At 41.1% G+C, this 23,158-nt stretch overlaps 1 protein-coding gene across 1 annotated transcript in view; it reads right to left on the bottom strand.

Annotated features, from left to right (window-relative positions):
- MCF2 (MCF.2 cell line derived transforming sequence) overlaps positions 1-23,158 on the bottom strand; it is a 59,238-nt gene that overhangs the window by 26,771 nt on the left and 9,309 nt on the right. The window contains exons 5-15 of the mRNA XM_070759963.1: positions 17,881-18,000; positions 16,236-16,352; positions 15,164-15,313; positions 14,848-14,972; positions 13,727-13,841; positions 12,343-12,462; positions 9,925-10,116; positions 7,470-7,661; positions 4,479-4,650; positions 679-767; positions 374-462 (exon numbers count right to left, since the gene is read on the bottom strand). Coding sequence (XP_070616064.1) covers positions 374-462; positions 679-767; positions 4,479-4,650; positions 7,470-7,661; positions 9,925-10,116; positions 12,343-12,462; positions 13,727-13,841; positions 14,848-14,972; positions 15,164-15,313; positions 16,236-16,352; positions 17,881-18,000 — 1,481 coding nt within the window. The remainder of the gene's footprint in view (positions 1-373; positions 463-678; positions 768-4,478; positions 4,651-7,469; positions 7,662-9,924; positions 10,117-12,342; positions 12,463-13,726; positions 13,842-14,847; positions 14,973-15,163; positions 15,314-16,235; positions 16,353-17,880; positions 18,001-23,158) is intronic.

Below are 23,158 nucleotides of genomic sequence, written 5' to 3'. Positions count from 1 at the left end.
CTCTTCATCCTCTTCTCCCTTCTAACACTGATCCCATCACCTAATTTGGATAATGAAACATCTGCAAGAAAACAACAAAGCTAAGAGGCCATCAAGAACCCTTCATTTCAACCCTGAGCCTCAAATATTCTCCTTTATTGGCAAAACAAGAAGAACATCTGGATCTAGCTTTTGGTAGAAGCCATAAAAGACTTCAGCCTCCATTCTTATGGTCATATTGGTAGATTTTCCCCCCCGTATGGATCAAGAATTTTCAAACATCTGAGTTAACAAGACCGAAGGCATTTGTTTAAAATCTGTTCTGTTGATCAAGCCTTTCTTTTCAGATTAAACAAACTGGATGGGAAGGAGATAAATGGAAAAACCAACCCACCTTTTCAACATATCTAAGCTGTCTTCACTTTCTGTGATGTAGTACTGCAAGGAATTTCTTTTCTCTTGGTAATTGTGGACGACCTCAATCTGGAGACGACAGATAGAAATAGAGACGATTGAGCAATAGCTTGTTTTTAAGATGACCTTCGCATTATGCTCTCCATGGATTCGAATCGTGCCCTTCGGGCAGTATTTCTCAACCTTTACAATGTGTGGACTTCAACTCCCAGAATTCCCCAGCCAGCACAAAACTTTGTGGCGGCTTCCACTGGCCTTCCATTGGTTGTTATATGTATATCGTACCTTGCGGGAATTTTGAGATTTCCTTGAAGTTTTCTTGCCCGGGAGAGAGATATCGAAGGAAAACTTCAAACTGGAATTGAAATCCACACCTTGGACATAAAGATATGGATCATTTCTTGTTCAACTCCTCTCTTTTAGTAAATTTGGGCATGGCAGGAGCGACCCCTCCCCCTCCCAAGGGACTGTTTAAGAGGGAGGGGAACATGTCACCCAACAGGAGGGTGATTTAATAGAAGGTGGAAATTTAAAAAAAAACAGGAAAAAAAACCAATTTGAAATGAGTGAAAGAATGAATATATGCATGTATGTGTATGATCTCTCTCTCTTTGTCCTCCCAGGAGCAATCAATCAACCAATCAATCAATCAATCAACCAACCAACCAACCAACCAACCAACCAACCAACCAACCAACCAACCAATCAACCAACCAGTCAGTCAGTCAGTTTGCTCATCCATCGGTCTGTCCATTCATCATTATCTGTCTGTCTGTCTGTCTGTCTGTCTGTCTGTCTGTCTATTATCCATCCATCCATCCTATCATCTCTCTAGCTATCCATCTATCCTTCCATCCATTTTTCCAACCAGTCTATTGTCCCTCCTCCTGCGATACATGTAAAAGAGGCCAGCGGTGATTGACTGATTAAATAGATGTCTGAGTCTACGGAGAGGGGCGGCATACAAATCTAATAAATAAACAAATAGACTGATTAAATAGACCTAGCTGCTCATCTACCAAAGGGAGCTCTGATGATCTGAAAACATTCTACCTAGACAATGTGAAGGTAGCCGAGAACTGCCAACCAAATAAGGACATTTAGGAACATGAACCCAGTGAATGGAATGAATCCAATATTTACAAAGAGGACTCTAAAGTGGGCACAAGAAGCAGAGTCCAAAGGGAGCTTATTCACCTGGGCAATGAAACATTGAGGCCAATTTTACATAATGGACTCTGTGAGTACTATGTACATAACTGGTTGAGTTTGGCAATATATACAGAAACTAACAATGTATGTTTAAATGAATTATGACACTATAGCTTTAAGAGTTAGTGTTGCAGTTAGCCATAAGAGGGAGCCAAAGGCATCTTTCTCTCTGTGTGATTACTCTCTGCTACTTCTGGTTTGTCTGTGTGATTATACTGTGTGTTCAAATAATGGTTTAATGTATTTTGTAAGTAAGACCATAGTTCCCTCTAAGCTGAGCAGGTGAGCAATCGCTCACTTAAAAATCATCATCAACTCAGAGTTTTCCAAACCTGCCCAGAAGCCGAGAGGGAAATTTTATTATTATTTCTGTGTCGCCCAGTCCCGAAGGGACTGCCGCTCAGACACTATACTTTTCCGCCCACCCCCAAAAAAATTTAGAGAGAACACTGAGTAAGACTTATAGTATTGTTTAATGCATTGAAAGAGGCTCATAGTATTGTATATGTATTGTGAGTATTGACCGATGTAATTGTGTATGACAAGGATTGTTCTTGACTAAGCTATTTGCCAAAGTAAATAATATTTATGCACTTAATATATCTGGTTATCTGAATTATTACTATTATCTCTGGGCTAGAAGCTGGATATCTGCCACCTCCACATTTCCTATGTGCATCCTTGGTAACTCAAGGGTTACTCTGCACACTCCTTAACAGACTCAATGCCTAAACAGAGATGGGAAGCCACACTAGAAAATACAGGGGGTGGACAAAAAAATGGAAACACCTTGCAGCTCTTCCGTGGAATCCAGATTTGTGAACAGTTTTTTGTGGAAACTGGGTTCTGTACGTGTCTATTGAGCTCTGCAGTGATTTTAGGAGCTGCGGTCTTGTGATCCGCTCTAACAATTCGCTTTAGTGTCCGACGGTCTCTCTCAGACAACTTCGACTTTTGACCAGACCTGTGCTTGGCTGAGGACGTTTTCCCTTCTCTTTCAAAAGCAGTCATGACTTTTGAGACACGACCTCTTGAAACGCCAAACATTCGGGCACTTTCTGTGACATTAGCGCCTGCCATTCAAGCACCAACAATTTGGCCTCTTTGAAAGTCTGAGAAGTCTGCCATTTCTCAAAGGTTATAACCCATTTCCTTAAATTTCTGTTAAAAAAAAGGTAGTTTAAAAAACATATCAAATAAAAGAATTTTTAAAAAAAACATTAAAATATGTCATGTTTCGTTTGACTTGAACATGTTCAAACATTCTGATGCTAAAAAGTAATCTAAAAAACCCCAATTTAAGAGACCAATCATACAAACAAGCATACCATGTATAAATTCTATCAGCCTAGGGGGAAGGGAAAAAATTTCAATTCCCCCATGCCTGACGACAGAGGTGGGTTTTAAGGAGCTTGCGAAAGGCAAGGAGGGTGGGGCCAACTCTGATATCTGGGGGGAGCTCTTCCCCTGGGTCCCTCCAAACGACATTGTTTAGTCGACGGGACCCGGAGAAGGCCAACTCTGTGGGACCTAACCGGTCGCTGGGATTCGTGAGGCAGAAGGTGGTCCCAGAGATATTCTGGTCCGTTTCCATTGTTTTGTCCACCCCTTGTACTTTACCATTCCATCCCACTGTTTTTCCATAAGATCTATGAAATTTAAACAAACAAAAACCTTTGGTGGGACGAAAAAAGGTTGAAATATCAGGTATATAGAGGAAGCACCTGGGATGTAGCAATGGGCAAAAGAGGTGGGGAGAAAAACAGATGCAGAAGAGTGTAAACAGATATGAAGAGAAGATGTCTCATCTTCAAAGCGTGCTGTTGCAAGAATAAAAAAAAGGAGAAGAAGGTACAAATTAGGTCAGGATTAGGAGAGAGACAGGTGGGGTGGGGGAAGAGGGGAGGAGAAGCTGCTGGATGGATATACTGCAGAAGACACCCAATTCAAGAACGGGACAGATAGGACTCCCAATTTTCACTCTACTTCCATCCACTCTACTTCCATCCAGCCCAGGAGAACTTCCTTCCAGAAGATGTTCAATGTCTACTTTTCAAAACATGACCATAATATTCTAATGTGTCTATAACTGTCCTCATATTATTTTTAATCTGCCTATTTGGAAGAAATCCGTTTTGATCCTCATGTATTAATCTGGACATAATATTTTTTAATCTGTGGGCATATACTGAAACAAAAATTTTATAGTCCACATTTAATAATGAAATTGATCTATAATTTTGAATTTTATCTTTCTCAGTGTCGGATTTATGTATTAAAGTTATTAGTGCTTCAGACCATGTTTTGGGAATTTTACCGTCTAGTATTATATTATTAAATATTTCTAACATATTTGTTATGAGTATGTTACTGTTTAGTTTATAAAATTCCGCAAGTATAGCATCTGGGCCAGTGGCCTTGACATTTAAGTGCTTGCTGTAGTTCTATCATAGTAAATGGTGCATTTAATTTCTGTTGTTGGTCTTCTGTTAAAGTAGGTAAGTCTATTGAACTTAAAAAATCGAAGGCTTTATCTTCATTTTTATCTTCCTTTTGATATAAATTTTTATAAAATTCTAAGGCTATTTCTTTCTTTTCCTCAATTCTATGTTTAAGTATGCCTTTACTGTCTTCTAGTTTTTTTAATTATTCTTGCCTCTTTTTGGTTCCTTAATTTAAATGACCAACACAAGTTTGGAGAATGGAGATGCAAACATGGTCGAGTGATATCATTGATGCTCACCAATACAGCCAACCAATATGGATGGATGGATCCTCCCCCAGGCAACCAACCCCACCCAATCCCATTTCTACATCCCCAAGATTGCATAATCGTGAGTCTTTCTGGTTAATGGAACTTAAATGCATGTTACCATGTTTGGGAGAAAACAGCTGAGATTTAGACCGGGCTGGACATTCTGGCCGGGGAGCTACAAGCTGAACTGGACGGACTTGTTTGTCCGCGAGTTTTCTGAAGCAAACCTGACGGTTCTCAAACATGCTGCGTACATTCTCCAACTTGATCTGGACCATCTGTATCCGAGCCTGTGGATAACAATAGCATTTAGACTTATTTAGTCTTCGGAGGGGGGCGGCATACAAATCGAATAAATAATAATAATAATAATAATAATAATAATAATAATAATATACCGCTTCACGGTGCTTTACAGCCCTCTCTAAGCAGTTTACAGAGAGTCATCATATTGTCCCACAGAGTGGGTCTTCTCCGGGTCCCATCAACTAAACAATGCTGCTTGGCGGGACCTAGGAGAAGAGTCTTCTCTGTGGCGGCCCCGGCCCTCTGGAACCAACTCCCCCCAGAGATTAGAATTGCCCCCACCCTCCTTGCCTTTCGTAAGCTTCTTAAAACACACCTCTGCCGCCAGGTATGGGGGAACTGAGATATTCTTTCCCCCTAGGCCTTTACAATTTTATGCACGGTATGTCTGTATGTATGTTTGGTTTTATAATAAGGGTTTTTAACTGCTTTTATTATTGGATTGTTATATGCTGTTTTTATTACTGTTGTTAGCCGCCCCGAGTCTACGGAGAGGGGTGGCATACAAATCCAATAAATAAATGAATAAATGAATGAATAAATGAATGAATGAATGAATAAATGAATGAATGAATAAATGAATGAATGAATGAATGAATGAATGAATGAATAAATAAATAAATAAATAAATAAATAAATAAATTTGGGTCTTCCTTTTACCGACCTATGAAAGATGGAAGGCTGAGTCAACCTTGAACCTACTGAGATTCGATCTGCCAAACTGCTGGCAGCTGGTGATCAGCAGAAGTAGCATGCAGTACTGCACTCTAACCACTGCGCCACCGTGGCTCTTTTTGCATCCGCCCCCCCCCCAAGAAATAAAAGACTTATAAGCAACAATCACAACTCTGTTTTACATTTCATCAGGCCCAGTTCCAAGGTAGATGAAGGCTGCTTGGATTCAGGGCAATTGATTTGTCTTTCTCCAGACCATAACTCTTGATGCACCAGATGTTGGTCAATAGGTACTTTTCAACATTAACTTTCTACTGGTTCACAGTAGTTACATATGGAGGAGGACTTTCTCCTGCTTCACCAATGGATAATGGAAGAGTCAAAGGAGTTGTGGGAAGCAAAGCTGGGCAACATCTCAATGGTTGATAGCTTCTTGAAAGTCCCACAAGATCTTTGGATGTTGCAAAACGACACATTGAAGATGATTTTTCAGCCCAGTTGGGTTTATTTAGGGTTAAAGAGAAGTTGGGCACTTCTGAGAGGCAAGATAATACATTTGGCCCCCTCCCAATCTCAAAGTAGTAAAAATAGCTAAATCTAGCAATTTGGCTTCCTTATTCCATTGACACAATGTTGGAACTTACACATGGTTAGCCAGGAGAAGACTCTCAGAGAAAGCCTTCAAAATTGAGTCCTCAAAATGTTACACTTAATTTCTGCTTTTTGAGATGTTCTAAATCCTACTTTAATTGTGGGGAGGGAGCTATCTTCTTCACTTCTGACCACCAGGAGGAAGCTTGCCTGGAATGGAACTGAGATCTAAATGTTTGAAGTTGCTCCATGTAGGAGCTACCATGACCTCCTATCGAGGCCATCAAGTTTAACATGGTTGGTAACATGACGTGGTTGGTAAATCCACAGTCACTGAATTTAAACATGCCTGGGATAAACATATATCCATTGTAAGATTATATACAGGAAATAGTATAAGGGCAGACTAGATGGACATGAGGTCTTTTCTGCCATCAGTCTTCTATGTTTCTATGTTTCTATGTAACATCCTAGAGGCTTCATAGAAACATAGAAGATTGATGGCAGAAAAAGACCTCCTGATGTTGGATAACCATCTGTCTGAAGTGGTATTAGGTTCCCTGCCTAAGCAGGGGGTTGGACTAGAAGACCTCCAAGGTCCCTTCCAACTCCATGATGCTATGTTTTAGGTTCTATGTTTTATATTCTTTCTCTCTCTCAGTACATGTGTATGCATGTGTAGATCGACAGACAGATATAGGCAGACAGGCAGACAGACATACACCAACAGATATGGATGGATGGATGGATGAATGGATGATTGATGAGAGAGAGACACACACACACACACACACACAGAGAGAAAGAGAGAGAGAGAGAGAGAGAGAGAGAGAGAGAGAGAGAGAGAGAGAGAGAGAGAGAGAGAGAGAGAGAGAGAAACATAGAAACATAGAAACATAGAAACATAGAAGACTGACGGCAGAAAAAGACCTAATGATCCATCTAGTCTGCCCTTATACTATTTTCTGTATTTTATCTTAGGATGGATCAATGTTTATCCCAGGCATGTTTAAATTCAGTTACTGTGGATTTACCAACCACGTCTGCTGGAAGTTTGTTCCAAGGATCTACTACTCTTTCAGTGAAATAATATTTTCTCACTTTGCTTTTAATCTTTCCCCCAACTAACTTCAGATTGTGTCCCCTTGTTCTTGTGTTCACATTCCTATTAAAAACACTTCCCTCCTGAACCTTATTTAACCCTTTAACATATTTAAATGTTTCGATCATGTCCCCCCTTTTCCTTCTGTCCTCCAGACTCTACAGATGGAGTTCATGAAGTCTTTCCTGATAAGTTTTATGCTTAAGACCTTCCACCATTTTTGTAGCCCGTCTTTGGACCCGTTCAATTTTATCAATATCTTTTTGTAGGTGAGGTCTCCAGAACTGAACACAGTACTGTATTCCTGACTGGCTCAGTGGGGTGTTTTCAGTCTAACTCAGGATTGCCAATTTCTCCATGGGAGGCAGCAAGTTTGCATCTAAATTTCATTTGTGTAACAATTACTCACCATAGTGTGAGCACCTCTACCCATACCTTGAGTTCCGGTGTTAAGATGAGATGGAAATCAGAAGATAGGGCTTGAGGATCGATGTTTAAATGCAGGGAAGATCTCTCAAGGAACTTCTCTATGTCTTGGAGGGCTTTCTGAGCTCCTTCCCTGGACTGGCATTTGTCCAATGGTTGGTTGGCTAGAAGATACACACCTTCATCACAACATTCCAAGGCCTAACAGAGAGACAAAGTGGATAAAGAGTAAATCAGAAAGCCCCGAACCATTATCCCATCTCCATCAGCATCACCACTATTTTATTTATTTGTTTTATTTATTTTATTTTATTTATTTTATTTATTTTATTTATTTTATTTATTTTATTTATTTTATTTATTTTATTTATTTTATTTATTTTATTTATTTTATTTATTTTATTTATTTTATTTATTTTATTTATTTTATTTATTTTATTTTATTTATTTTGTTTATTTTGTTTATTTTGTTTATTTTATTTATTTTATTTTATTTTATTTTATTTTATTTTATTATTTTATTTTATTTTATTTTATTTTATTTTATTTTATTTTATTTTATTTTATTTTATTTATTTTATTTTATTTATTTATTTTATTTATTTTATTTATTTTATTTATTATTTAATTTTATTTATTTTATTTATTTTATTTATTTTATTTATTTTATTTATTTTATTTATTTTATTTATTTTATTTATTTTATTTATTTTATTTATTCATTTGTCCAATACACAAATACATAGAAAGAAAATAGACATGTGGTAATATAAAAGAGGGTGAAAGTGAACTTAGAGGAGAGGATATATGAAAGGAAGAGAATATATAAGATAGGTGAAAGAGAGGAAAGACAATTGGACAGGGGACGAAAGGCACACCAGTGCACTTATGTACGCCCCTTACTGGCCTCTTAGGAACCTGGAGAGGTCAATCGTGGAGAGTCTAAGGGAGAAGTGGGGATTAGGGGTTGACACTATTGAGTCCGGTAATGAGTTCCACGCTTCGATAACTCGATTGTTGAAATCATATTTTTTACAGTCACGTTTGGAGCGGTTCGTATTAAGTTTCAATCTGTTGCGTGCTCTTGTGTTGTTGCGGTTGAAGCAACAACACAAGATGGCCTAGAGCAGTGGTCCTCAACATGGGGGTCGGGACCCCTTTGGGGGGTCAAACGGCCATTTCACAGGGGTTGCCTAAAACCAGGGGGAAAAACAAATTTCTCCTGGTGTTACGAACAAAAGCTTCTATTCTGGCACCTTGGAACATATTTCCAACCAATCAGGCGTTTATGGTGGGGGTGTCCCTCTGACCTTCCTGCCAATCAGCTTAAAGCTCTGTTGGGAGAATTGCCACTAGACTTATGGTTGGGGGACACCATAACATGAAGAATTGTATTAAGGGGTTGCAGCATTTGAAAGGTTGAGGTGGAGCTCTTGCCTCACAGCCAGGAGGTTGTGAATTCCGTGGTGGGATTCCAAATCTTTTTCTATTCTATTCATCTGCTACTTTATTTTATTTATTTATTTATTTATTCTTTATCCAATATTTATTTTATTTATTTATTATTTGGATTTGTATGCTGCCCCTCTCCGAAGACAATACATATGGAATGAAATAGACATTAAGTAGTATATATAGGGATAGTAAGTAAAAAAGAAGAGGAGTGGATAAGAGGGAGAGAATATATAGGATATATGAGAAAAGGAAAGGTAATTGGACAGGGGACGTTAGGCACATCAGTGCACTTATGTACGCCCCTTATTCTGTTTTCTTGTTCTGGTTTCTGGTAGAAATTCAGCAAGCCCAAATAACTTTTATCAAACACATTATTTCATAAACAAACAAACTCCATTTTATTCTCTTCTCTTCTGGTTATACACACATTTCATACTGGCGTATCTCTCCTGGCTCTGTAATCTCTCTTAATTGCATTCCTTACATTCCTTCTCCTGTTCTGCTAGACAAGATTTATTTCGTAAAAGCATGCTCACTAAAAAACAGCAGACGGACAGTTAATCACACAGAATACTTGGCTTACTTGGAGAGCGGCATAGAAAATCAACATCTTTTTTTCCGGCAATGTTGAAACTCCACCCTTCTTCCCCACTGACCCCCTGACGTGCCAAATACATCACTACAGTATTTAACCCATTCCTCTCCTTAATATCTTCTTCCAGACACCTGTTCTCTACGTTTTTGGGCCCTTCTGAATTTAGGGTTAACCCAGCGAACGTCTGATTCTCCCTCATTAGATCCTGAACTCATAGCCCCATCCTGTGGCTGGCCTCCCACCTGTTCTACTACCTGTAACCCCTGGCCCCCCCACTACTTCATAAACACTATCTGAATCTGAGTCCTCAATATCTTCATCATCCTCCAACTGATCAAGAGTACGTACAACACTACTGAGGAAGACAAGGGTGGTTGAAGCAATGACTTCCTATAGTTCCATCCTTGGATTTACCTGCTGCAGAGAAGTGAGAAGTTCCAACGTTTGCTGGAGTCTGTTGCTTTTCCTTTGAATTTCCTCCAGCAAGATGTCTGAATGGTGGCGCAGTTCGTTGCACTGCTGGCAAATCAGGTTGAGGGCATAATGGTGGCTAGCCGCCATTTGGTGTCCGTGAAGAATGACCACGTGAGCTTTTGCTGTTAAATCCTTTCAAAGGCAAATACAGTGGTGGAGGAAAATGGGATGGAGTTATGTCAAAACCATTAGTCCAGGTCACCTACCATAACTTCCTTCCAGGTCACTTATTCCTTTCTCAACCCCCTTGGGTATAAAATAGTCTTTATTTTTTCTCCAACATACAGTAAAAACATAAGCAGTAAAAAAACCACAGAATCCTTGCCTAAAATAATAATAAATGACATTTCTTTGTTACATTAAACATTCAGAAAATTATTTATTTATTTATTCATTCATTCATTCATTCATTCATTCATTCATTCATTCATTCATTCTTCATTCATTCATTTATTGGATTTGTATGCCGCCCCTCTCTGTAGACTCCCTAACAATGCCTTTAATATTTGTTTATTGATTTGATTTGATTTGATTTGTATACCGCCCCTCTCCATACACTTGGGGCAGCCAACAACAGTAGTAAACAGCATATAACAAATCTAATGTTTAAAATAATTAAAAACCCTTATTTAAAACCAAACATAGACAAAAACATACCATGAATAAATTGTACAGGCCTAGGGGGAAAAAGGGTAGTTCAGTTCCCCCAAACCTGATGACAGAGGTGGGTTTTAAGGAGCTTACGAAAGGCAAGGAGGGTGGGGGCAATTCTGATCTCCGGGGGGAGCTGGTTCCAGAGGGCCAGGGCCGCCACAGAGAAGGCTCTTCCCCTGGGTCCCGCCAAATGACATTGTTTAGTTGACGGGACCCGGAGAAGACCCACTTTGTAGGACCTAACCGGTCACTGGGATTAGTGCGGCAGAAGGCGGACTGGATGTATTCTGGTCCGATGCCATGAATATACAATTTTTATCCTCTTCTTTGCTAAATTAATTAAAACTACACATGAGACATATTTCATCTACATATAGCAATATTATAAAATCTAATCCCTTATATTCCCTTTTTCTATCTATAACAAAGCATAAATATCTTAACTCAAATTTAATCCTTTCATCTCTGTGTTAACTCCTTATCCATTGCTGCCACCAATACTTATTTCGTCATCTGGATCTTTAGTAAATTAAAATTAAATCATCATGTATTCCTTCAAAAGTGATTAAGGAAGTGATTTCTCAATGATCTTTAGTTTTCAACTATTCATAAAACTTCCCCCAGATCTTATGGTAATCACACTCTTCTTTATCTTTAAGTTTTAAACTATTCATTTCAGCACAATCTAAAATCTTATGTAATATTTCTCTTTCATCTGGAATTTTATTCAGTTTCCAATTTTGTGCATATGCTATTCTAGCTGCTGTTACTATATGTACAATCAACCCCATTTCTGACACTTCTCACGCTCTTAAAACTTTGCAACATTTATTCTCTCCATCTGAACATGGATTGCTTTAATCTCGGGATTGCTTTCACCTGAGATGAAAGCAATGTGGTCCCCAAAACATTGTATTGGACTTTCTCAAAATTATGCTCTCGGGGGAGCCTGATTCAACTCCTAGATCCCTAATTTCTTGACCACCAAACTGTTTGTCACTATCTTTTCCTGAGACAACCTCTCAATGACGCCAGCTGCTCTGAGATTCTACAGTGGTCTCCAATTCAAGGAGCAACCAAGTTGGTCCTTGAAGAACTTCTAAAACCAGTTGGGTCTTCTTCTGGCTCAATAGGTTTCCAAGCAAGTAACTCAAAAAGGTTGGGTTGTTTTTCTCCCAAAAGGAAGTCCATAGGATTAGTTTAGCCCTTTAAAATAGGACTCCTTCCATGTTCGTGAAAATCCAGCTTTCTTGGGTCTTCTCATCTCCATGCCATAATACCCTTCTCCAATCTTTGGGGGGGGAGGAGTTCTCCTTATCAAAAATAATATTTGTTAATGTATGAGCAGAGTAATCCTTGTTTACCAAGGTTGCGCGCACACAGAAATGTTTAGATTGAGATTAGTTGTGAATAACTACTCAGCCATACCCAGATATACTAACTTGAATTAAAGTTTGATTTCAGAAATAACATATTCAGATAAACAGTCTAAAGTCATACACATAATAAGTCAGAATAAAAATCCAAATATTACCAAGTACGTAGTCTTACCAGTTGTCTTTGCCATAGTCAGCAAACAAAGATATCAAGCCTAAACACATTTTAGCTGATATACATAACTACAATACAGAGAGATTGCAGAGAAAATGTAGAGAGAGAGGCAGATCCACATTCACGTCTGTTTTCCATAGCAACAGGGTTCACCTGGGCTGTTTGCTCCAAGTTCTCCAACTCCGAAAGCCTCTGCTTCACTAAACAGATGTTTTCTCCCGTATCCGATAATTCCAGCTGCTGATTCATTATGAATTCGAGGGCCTTACTGAGCTGAAAAGAGAGAATAGTTTCTTTCAAAGGAAATAAACTCAAAACAAACAGAGGATTGCATCTTTTATTTAAAACAGACATAAAGTAGACAGTGGCTCTCATACTGCTTGAAAATTCATATCCATCACCTGATTTTTTTCTGGGTTTTTTTTTTTAATGTGACATCTGGTGCCTCCCTTTCTGCAGAAGGCACTCTTGAAAATGGAATGTATTAAAAACCTCCATCAAAAATATTTGGTTTAAGCATTGGTGTGTGCTGATTTGATGAAGGAAGAGAGAAAGAGAGAGAGAGTAAGGAAGAAAGAAAGAAAGTAGGAAGAAAGGAGGGGGGAGGGAGGGAGAGAAGGCAGGTGGGAGAGAGGGAAAGAAGGAAGGAGGGAAGGAGAGAATGAAGAAATAATAAAAGAAAGAAAGAGGAAGGAAGGAAGGAAGGAAGGAAGGAAGGAGGGAGAGAAGGCAGGTTGGAGGGAAGGAAGGAGGGAAGGAGGGAGGGAAGGAGAGAAGGAAGAAATAAGGAAAGAAAGAAAGAGGGAGGGAGGAAGGAGGCGAAGGGAGAGAAGGCAGGTTGGAGGGAAGGAAGGAGGGAAGGAGAGAAGGAAGAAATAAGAAAAGAAAGAAAGAGGAAGGAAGGAAGGAAGGATGGATGGAGGGAGGGAGAGAAGGCAGGTTGGAGGGAAGGAAGGAGGGAAGGAGAGAAGGAAGAAATAAGGAAAGAAAGAAAGAGGAAGGAAGGAAGGAAGGATGGAGGGAGAGAAGGCAGGTTGGAGGGAAGGAAGGAGGGAAGGAGAGAAGGAGAGAAGGAAGAAATAAGAAAAGAAAGAGGAAGGAAGGATGGAGGGAGGGAGAGAAGGCAGGTGGGAGAGAGAAAAAGAAGGAAGGAAGGAAGGAAGGAGAGAAGGAAGAAATAAGAAAAGAAAGAAAGAGGAAGGAAGGAAGGAGACACGGAGGGAGAGAAGGCAGGCTGGCGGGAAGGAAGGAGGGAAGGAGAGAAGGAAGAAATAAGAAAAAAAAGAAAGAGGGAGGAAGGAAGGAGGCAGAGAGAGAGGGAGAGGCAAACATTAATTCCATCCCACTGATTAGACTGCCTCTCAATGAACTTCTTGCAATCCTCCAATCCCGAAACAATTCATTTTTAAAATGTACCTCCTCCAATAGACCATCTAGCTAGGAAGTTATTTTCCTCCCTTATGAAATCATTATAAACTATTTTCCACTTCTCTGAAACTTCTCAGGAAGTCCAAAGTTGCTTCTCTTTTCTTCTCACCTCTTGGAAGTTCTGCTCAAACTTCCACAGTTGCAAATACTGCTCCATCTTCAGCTGGTGTTTCTCCCAGAACCCGTCAAACGCCGTCTCCATCTCGTGCAGTTGGGTGAGTAAGCTTTCCTCGGAGGAGCAAACAAAATCAATCACTGGCTGGATTTGTGCATTATATCTCCATGTCTTCTGTCCTACCACTATCCAAAGGACACATAGGTTAAATCCAGAAAGTCTACCTTGGCCTTGATATAAGCCCGTTTTGAGACTACATAGCCTTATGATGTGTGCCTTTTTCTTAAATGAAAACTGGAATCGGAGGAGAGCTGTTGGTTCATAGAAAATGGCTAAAATAACATCCATAAACTGGGTCATGGGGAACAACACACCCCTTTGTCCTCCTGTGTTACTCTGTATATACAGTGGTACCTCTACTTACGAACTTAATTCGTTCCATGACCAGGTCCTTAAGTAGAAAAGTTTGTAAGAAGAAGCAATTTTTCCCATAGGAATCAATGTAAAAACAAATAATGTGTGCGATTGGGGAAACCACAGGGAGAGTGGAGGCCCTGTTTCCTCCCAGGAGATTCCTAGAGAGGCCCCACAGAGGCTTCTCCCTGCCTTTTCCGGCCCTGTTTCGTCCCAGGAGATTCCTAGAGAGGCCCCGCGGAGGCTTCTCCCTGCCTTTTCCAGCCCTATTTCCTCCCAGGAGATTCCTAGAGAGGCCCCATGGAGGCTTCTCCCTGCCTTTTCTGGCCCTGTTTCCTCCTAGGAGATTCCTAGAGAGGTGCCACGGAAGCTTCTCCCCGCTTTTTCTGGCCCTATTTCCTCCCAGGAGATTCCTAGAGAGGCCCCACAGAGGCTTCTCCCTGCCTTTTCCAGGCTCGGGTTTGTAAGTGGAAAATGGTTCTTGAGAAGAGGCAAAAAAAAATCTTGAACACCTGGTTCTTATCTAGAAAAGTTCGTAAGTAGAGGTGTTTGTAGGTAGAAGTACAGACACATTATATCTCTTCAGATGACTCCTTTGGCTCAGCCAATGTTCACCTGCTGTTCTCCTGTGAATTTGCGCAGCTCCACCTGTATGTATAACCACCAACCCAAAAACTAAGCTTCAGGTTCACGATACTCACCGATGAACAGTCTCCCAGTCACTGGATCTCTCTTGCTGCTGTTCCTCTTCCAGATCTTTAATCTCCGGTTCTTCTAAACTACACAACAACATCTTCCCTTCTTTGGTTACCGCGGTGATGTCTCCCTGCAAAAGTCCGCAAAGATCTTCTGATCCAGATGATCCCTCAACCACCATGAAGATCATCCTAGGAGGGACTCAACTCCCCCCGTCTTACTCTAGGGTTTACCGTGACTTATGAACCCAACCCATGACTGAGGTTGGCAAATTCATACAGCCACAGCAAGGAAATGGCTGTGAGTCAACTTTCAACTTGCCTTTAGCTGATAGTACTTTTCTGTCCGCAGAGCCAGGATGTGCTCAATGGAATAGGTTTCATCTGGCAGTTGTGTTTCGGCCAACTCCATGCCGAAGGATTGCAACATCTGAGCGGTTTCCTTCACCATGAGTGCAAAGCTTTCTATAGCCTAACAAGCAAACATTGTTGGTTTAGACCGCCTTCTGCCGCATGAATCCCAGTGACCGGTTAGGTCCCACAGAGTTGGCCTTCTCCGGGTCCCATCGACTAAGCAATGTCGTGTGGCGTGACCCAGGGGAAGAGCCTTCTCTGTGGCAGCTCCGACCCTCTGGAACCACCTCCCCCCGGAGATTAGGATTGCCCCCACCCTCCTTGCCTTTCGTAAACTCCTTAAAACCCACCTCTGCCGTCAGGCATGGGGGAATTGAAACATCTCCCCCTTGCCCATGTTGTTTTGGTGTATGATCGATTGTGTGCTTGTTTTTTTTATATATATTGGGGTTGATTTTATGAATTTTTTAACCTAAAACTGTAATTTAGATTGCTAAATATTAGATTTGTTACTATGTAATGTTTTTTCCATTGTTGTGAGCCGCCCCGAGTCTGCGAAGAGGGGCGGCATATAAATCCAATAAATCTAATCTAATCTAATCATTTCGTCAGTCAAACTGGATTGAGGTTCCCACTGAGATGTTGATGGACCTACCACCCTACTGATGTTTAGAAAGGGCTCAAATCTTGGAGTTTCCCTCCAAGATTGCATCAAAGATTGATTTGATTTCCGGACTATGATTTTCTGGACAATGAGGAATATTTTTTATTAATATTGTTTAAAAAACGTTTTTGTATGAAATACAATTTGTCCACATCCTTCCATTCCATCCAGGTGCAGACATGGTGCCCCAGATGGTAATCTCATAAACCCACAATTCTTTTTTTGTCTTTTAATAACCCCATAATCCTTTGCGTTGGGGTAAAGTCAAGGCAGCTGAATGGAGCTGAGTTTTTATTGTTTTAAGGATGTCCTTCCTGTCACCAGGAAATCATAAAGCCAGACGTTTGGTATAAAAATGTCAACCTCGTAGACGTACCGTTCTGAAGATGACCCATTCGCTATGGCAATACTCCAAGGTGCCTCCAAATTCGGCCGTCAATTGCTTTTCATCGATGTAGGTCAGCAACTCACTGACAGAGCTCAGCATTACCACCTAGAGAAGGTGAGGTGGGTGGGGTGGGGAAGAAAAGACCATGACAGTTGCTTGGGCTAGGTCTAGAAGCTCAATTGATAGAACAATGTGGGTATGTTTACAGATTAATTGGATCTAGCCCGAGGAGCAGGTAGAGACAATTTGGGGCACAAAGATCACAGCCATGTAAGTTGTTTTATTCCATATGACACTCTGTTAGTACTATGTACATAACTAGTTGGGTTTGACAATATATAAAATAAACCAGCAATGTAAACTTACATGTAATAGAACACTATCGCTTTAAGAGCTAGTGTTGCCGTTAGCCATAAGAGGGAGCCATAAGCATCTCTCTATGTCTCTTTATCTCTCTCAGTCTCTCTCTCCCTCTCTCTCTGTGCCTCTGTCTCTCTCCAGCTCTCTCTCTCTCTCTGTCTCTCTCTGTCTATCTCTCTCCCTCTCTCTCCCTCTCTTCCTCTCTATCTCTTTCCATCTCTCTGTCTCTCTCTCCATCTCTCTCTCTTTCTCTCTGTGTGTTTCTCTGTCAGTCTCCATCTCTCTCTCTCTCTGTGTCTCTCTCACTGTCTATCTCTCTCCAGCTCTCTGTCTCTCCCTGTCTCTCTGTCTCTCCATCTCTCTCCATCTCTCTGTCTCTCTGTCTCTCCATCTCTCTCTCTCTCTCTCTGTGCGTGTGTCTCTGTCTCTCTCCATCTCTCTCTCTCTCTCCATCTCTCTGTTTCTCTCTCTCTCTCTTGGAATGGTGGAAAGAACTAGGTGAGGACCATCGGCAACAAAACAGATGGGCTCACAACAGCACCGAGAGTATTATTGGGAGATCTCAAGGACAGATCATCAGGGAGGTCTATCTAAGCAAACCGAAGAGTCACCGGACTTGACGGCTTCTAAGCATCACCAAGCAGAACATTTGAAAGAAAACCGCTGAGGTGGCAAAGTCTACAAACTCGCAAGCTAAATCAGGCTACAGTTCTCTGGGGAGGCTGAGCTGTGGCGGAAACAGCCGAGAGACGGGACCGTAACCAGTATCGGGTTGCTAGCAGAATGGATAAGGACGGCATACGGTTAGCGAGAATTCAGCTGTGCGCTCAGCATCTAATAAATTATTATTAGTAGTAGTATTATTCGTATTAGTATTCCCTTGCAATTTTGCTTCTGCACATGTACAAGAAGAAAAATCTTGCAAGGGGATAATAATAATAATAATAATAATAATAATAATAATAATAATAATAATAACAACAACAACAACAACAATAACAACAACAACAACAATAATAATAATAATCCCACTTAGGACTGTATGACTGTAACTTGTTGCTTGTATTCTAAGATTTTTATTAATATGGATTGCTTCTTCATTGCTTCTTTGACCCCTATGACAATCATTAAGTGTTGTACCCCATGATTCTTGACAAATGTCTCTTTTTCTTTTATGTACACTGAGAGCATCTCTCATGGGGACAAATTCCTTGTGTGTCCAATCACACTTGGCCAATAAAATTATATTCTATTGAAGTCACGGGGATCTCACCGGAAGTTTGAGAAGGAAGTCCTCTTGGCTAAACCGGAAACCAATGTCGGTAAAAGTCCGCTGGAAAAACCCAGTGGGACGCAGGACCATCACGAGGTGGAGATTCCCAGGAAAAGAAGTCTGGCGTTAGAAAGAAAGGGAAAATAAATCAAGGTTACAGCCAAATCCTAAACCAGTTACAGAAAGAAGGTTCTATTAAACACGTAGAAATAAAAACCATACATCACTCAAAAGAGACAATAGAAACCTTAAAAAGGAAATAAATAATCCGGGATGCATCCTCTCCAGCAGCCGATATGTAGATAAGCAGGGATTAATACCAGATAAACAATCAAGCACAGGAAAAAAAAATATTAACAAGCAGTGAAAGCCTGCAAATTTTTTTACTACCACGCTGTGGGCGTGGCTTATTTTGTGGGTGTGGCTTGCCAGCCATGTGACCAGTGGGAGTGGCTTAATGATCATGTGACTGGCTTAAAGGTGGCCAACTTGATGTCACTCATGTCAATGGTTAGGGTTAGGGTGCCTGGCCTCTCCTCGCCTCAAAGAGAGACAATTTCCTTCTCTATTTACTATTACTAAACATCCAAAATATACTCTTTAATTCTATGCATATATGCCATATGTGTACATAATAATAATAATAATAATAATAATAATAATAATAATAATAATAATAGATTTAGATTTAGATTTAATTGGATTTGTAATAATAAATTATTATTATTATTATTATTATTATTACAAATCCAATTAAATCTAAATCTATTATTATTATTATTATTATTATTATTATTATTATTATTATTATTATTATTATGTTAGTACAACACTATGCTGGATTTCGTATTTCATCCCCAGTCGGGCGCATCCCAAGCACCTAGGACTGCGTGATGTAGCGGCGAGTTATGTTTGCCGATCCCAGTAAAGCGGCAATGGAGATTTTGTCAATTTCCGATGGTTTTCAAATGTCCGCTGAGAACCTTATTATTATTATTATTATTATTATTATTATTATTATTATTATTATTATTATTATTATTTATTAGATTTGTATGTCGCCCCTCTCCGAGGACTCGCAGGCACACAAAAATATACATTATCTACTATATAAACTGTATGTGTATGAACACATACATGCGCACAGCTCTTCTAAAATTATACACATTCAATCTCATTTACTGCGATAGGAAAAAAGTACCCAGAGCCCAGAAGGGGAAAAAAGAAAAAAAAATTCTACCGGTTCTGCGTACCTGACCATACCTGTAGCAGCCCATCACTGCCAACAAGGAACTACCAAGAGGAAAACCTCACCCCCACCAACATTGGCAGCACAAACTACTGTGTGTGAATAGGGTGCAAACCCCATACTGATGAAGTTACCTAGTCGGGTAATGAAAAGTCTGCCCAGAAGCAACCATGCTCAGAGAACACTAAGAAATCCACCATTGGGATAAAGGTTTTAGCAAATTAACAGCCTCATCTTCACCACAAATGCTTTGGCGTAGGACCGCTAATGAGCACGAATTAAAGTTTCACATCATTTGCACTTGGTATGGTTCCCCAGCGTGGAATCTCGCGGCAGAAATCCAGATGGAAATACACACTTTTTTCCCTTTCATCTGGCTCTGTTGCATTTTAGTCCTTTGGCATCGAAAAGAAAATAAGCTGGGATCCCTTCACTGCTGGAATTCTGCTTTTCTGAAAATGTCGGATTTCCGTTATCATTGGTAGAAAAATGATACCCAGTTATACATCTCCACCCCATGTCCAGTCAACGAAGCAGTGGAAGTGATGTGCCGATGCCTGGAGGCTGTTGGGGCCTGGATGGGTGTCAACAGTCTCAAGCTCAAACCGGATAAGACAGAGTGGCTGTGGGTTCTGCCTCTCAAGGACAATTCCATCTGTCCGTCCATAACCCTGGGGGGAGGAAATTATTGACCCCCTCAGAGAGGGTCCGCAACTTGTGCGTCCTCTTCGACCCACAGCTCACATTAGAGAAACATCTTTCAGTTGTGGCGAGGGGGGCGTTTGCCCAGGTTCGCCTGGTGCACCAGTTGCGGCTCTATCTGGACCGGGACTCACTGCTCACAGTCACTCATGCCCTCATCACCTCAAGGCTCGACTACTGTAACGCTCTCTACATGGGGCTACCTTTGAAAAGTGTTCGGAAACTTCAGATCATGCAGAATACAGCTGCGAGAGCAATCATGGGCTTTCCCACATATGCCCATGTTACACCAACACTCCACAGTCTGCATTGGTTGCCGATCAATTGCCGGTCACAATTCAAAGTGTTGGTTATGACCTATAAAGCCCTTCATGGCATCGGACCAGAATATCTCCGGGACCGCCTTCTGCCACACGAATCCCAGTGACCAGTTAGGTCCCACAGAGTTGGCCTTCTCCGGGTCCCGTCGACTAAGCAATGTCGTTTGGTAGGACCCAGGGGAAGAGCCTTCTCTGTGGCAGCCCCGACCCTCTGGAAACAGCTCCCCCCAGATTTCAGAGTTGCCCCCACCCTCCTTGCCTTTCGCAAGCTCCTTAAAACCCACCTCTGCCGTCAGGTTGGGTGGGGCTGTGGTCATTAGTGAGGCTGCTATAAATAGCAGCCTGTGGGTTTGGCCATTGTGGAGGATTATCTGATCCTGTTGTCTTTGGTGCCTGCTTTGCTGACTTTGACCTTTGTGTGCTGATTTTTCCCCGCTTTGAAACTAAACCAGAGCAAAGTGTGTTTCACTTTGTGAAAGAAGAAGGACTGTGAATTGCCTCACAGCTGCAAGCTAAGTATCACAGAACTGATAAGGGACTTGTACAAATTACCAGTTTGTTTGGAGACTAGTGCTCTTTGCTATACCAAAAGAGGGCTTGGTTTATTTGCATTTTTGGTATAAAGAACATTGTTTTGAATTTTCAAACGTGTGTGTGTCTGAAATTGTATCTGTGCATTTTCGGGAGGATTCTACCAGAGAGCCCGACAGAACACATAACCTCACTTTATAATGATGTCACAAACACTTCCATCCTCGGCCTCGAAAGACGCCCCGTGCTCAAGAGCTATTTTTAAGCGGGACTCAAAATAACGAGAGGATGCGAATGAATGGAAAACGTGTCCAATTTAAGCCGGTGGGAATTTTGCCAGTTGGCTCCTTTGCAACCTGAGAGAAACCAAGTAAACTCCGCCCGTATCCTTCATTTGGAAAATCTCAGGAATGGCTGGTTTGCAAAAGCGAGGCCGAGGGATCGTTGCCCCCAATTCTTCTCCCACAAAAGGAAGAAAATAGGCTTATTTCTAGTAGCAAGAATAACAAAGTCTAATAATAAAGCCAATTAGAACCTATCACAGGCAACCGTCTACATTAGCTTAAAAAGCCTGGCCCATTTTTTTCTTTTAAATCCCACCCCAAGTCCAGAATTTCACTGTTCAAGGACTGACATCAATCTATACTCTCCCTCCCCTCCCTCTTTCCTTATCTCCCCCTCTCTGTCTCTCTCTTTCTCTATCTGTCTCTCTCTCTCTCTCCATCTCTCCATCTATCCATCTTTCTAACTATCTATCCATCTGTTTATCCATCCATCCATCCATCCATCCATCCATCCATCCATCCATCTATCTATCTATCTATCTATTTATCTATCTATCTCTGTCTCTCTGTGTGTGTCTGTGTCTCTCTCTCTCTCTCCATCTCTCTCTCTTTCTCTCCATCTCTGTCTCTCTCTCTGTGTGTGTCTCTCTCTCCCTATCTCTCTTTGTCTCTCTCTCTATCTATCTATCTATCTATCTATCTATCTATCTATCTATCTATCTCTGCCTCTCTCTCTTTCTCTCCATCTCTGTCTCTGTCTCTCTCTGTCTCTCTCTGTCTGTCTCTCTCTCTCTCTGTCTCTCTCTTTCTCTCTGTCTCTCTGTCTCTCTCTCTCTTTCTTTGTCTCTCTCTCTATCTATCTCTGCCTCTCTCTTTCTCTCCATCTCTGTCTCTGTCTCTCTCTGTCTCTCTGTCTGTCTCTCTCTCTCTCTGTCTCTCTCTTTCTCTCTGTCTCTCTCTTTGTCTCTCTCTCTCTTAATCTCTCACCCTCTCTGTCTCTCTGTCTCTCTCTCTCTTTGTCTCTCTCTCTCTTAATCTCTCACCCTCTCTCTCTTTCTCTCTCTCTCTCTCTGTCTCTTTGTGTCTCTTCTCTCTCCCTCCCTCCCTCTCTCCATCTCTGTCTCTCACACACTTATGGGTCTACACACACAATCACAAATTCCAAATCCATCCACGCTTTGCGGGAGATAAAAAGAGAGAAACAGAAGATGATTCCCAACCCGCCACGTTTCAACTTGGACGCCAACCTGCCCATGCCACCACTGAGAAGCAGTTTGGATGCTTAAAAGGAGGAGAAAGGTGGGTGGAAGAAAGAGAGGTCAGCTGCAAGGAGCCTCCATTCTCCGTCCCCTTCCTGTCTCCTTTCTAAGCCCCGCAATCTGCCTTTCTTTTTGTCCTAGAAGATGCTAAACCAGGATTACTGCAATGGAATAATAATAATTTTTTTAAAAGACCAGCCTCTCGGCTTCCAACCGGCTTTGCAAAGGACAAAGCCTGCAGGCTCTTACCGCATTTCTCCGGCACCACATCTTGCCTCTCGGAGGACCTGCCTCGGCCATCTCCCAAAAGCCACCCACAAGAGGAGGCCACACCGGTGGACCTCCGCTGCCCGAGTGTCAATGCCGCATTGTGCAAAGTCGAGGCTCCGGCATCAAGCCGGCTTTCTCCCAGAGCTTCTGCACCAGCAAGCCAGCTTTCCCAGGATTTTCCTGGGAGAAACGACCTATGCTGGTAACCAGATGTTCTCTCCTCCAAAACTGCCCATCGGACAATCTGAGGGCGAAAGCAAAGCCAGCAAAAGTGCCAGGAAAAAAGAGAGGAATGGCTGTTGGCCCAGCTACCGGTAAAAGAGAGGACGGAAAAGGAGAAAGGGAGGGGGGGAAAAAACCCCAGAGAGGGAGAGAAAGAGAGACACTTGGTGGCCAAATACAGCTGTGCATTTTTAAGGTGGAATGCAGAAGTTATTTTTTTAATTATTATTTCTTTATTTATTTTGTCCAATACACAATGAGGGTTTTAGTGGGTATACACATAGTAAAATACATGATGAAGGTTATAGAGGAGATACTCATAGTAAAATATATCTAAGAAAGAATAGAAGTTATAGGAATAGAACATATCAATTATTATTATTATTATTATTATTATTATTATTATTATTATTATTTATTAGATTTGTATGCCGCCCCTCT

Source organism: Erythrolamprus reginae, chromosome 8 (genome assembly GCF_031021105.1).
Source record: "Erythrolamprus reginae isolate rEryReg1 chromosome 8, rEryReg1.hap1, whole genome shotgun sequence".
Lineage (NCBI taxonomy): Eukaryota > Metazoa > Chordata > Lepidosauria > Squamata > Dipsadidae > Erythrolamprus > Erythrolamprus reginae.
The sequence above is the reverse complement of the archived record's forward strand: the minus strand, read 5'-3'. Positions and strand labels throughout refer to the sequence as shown.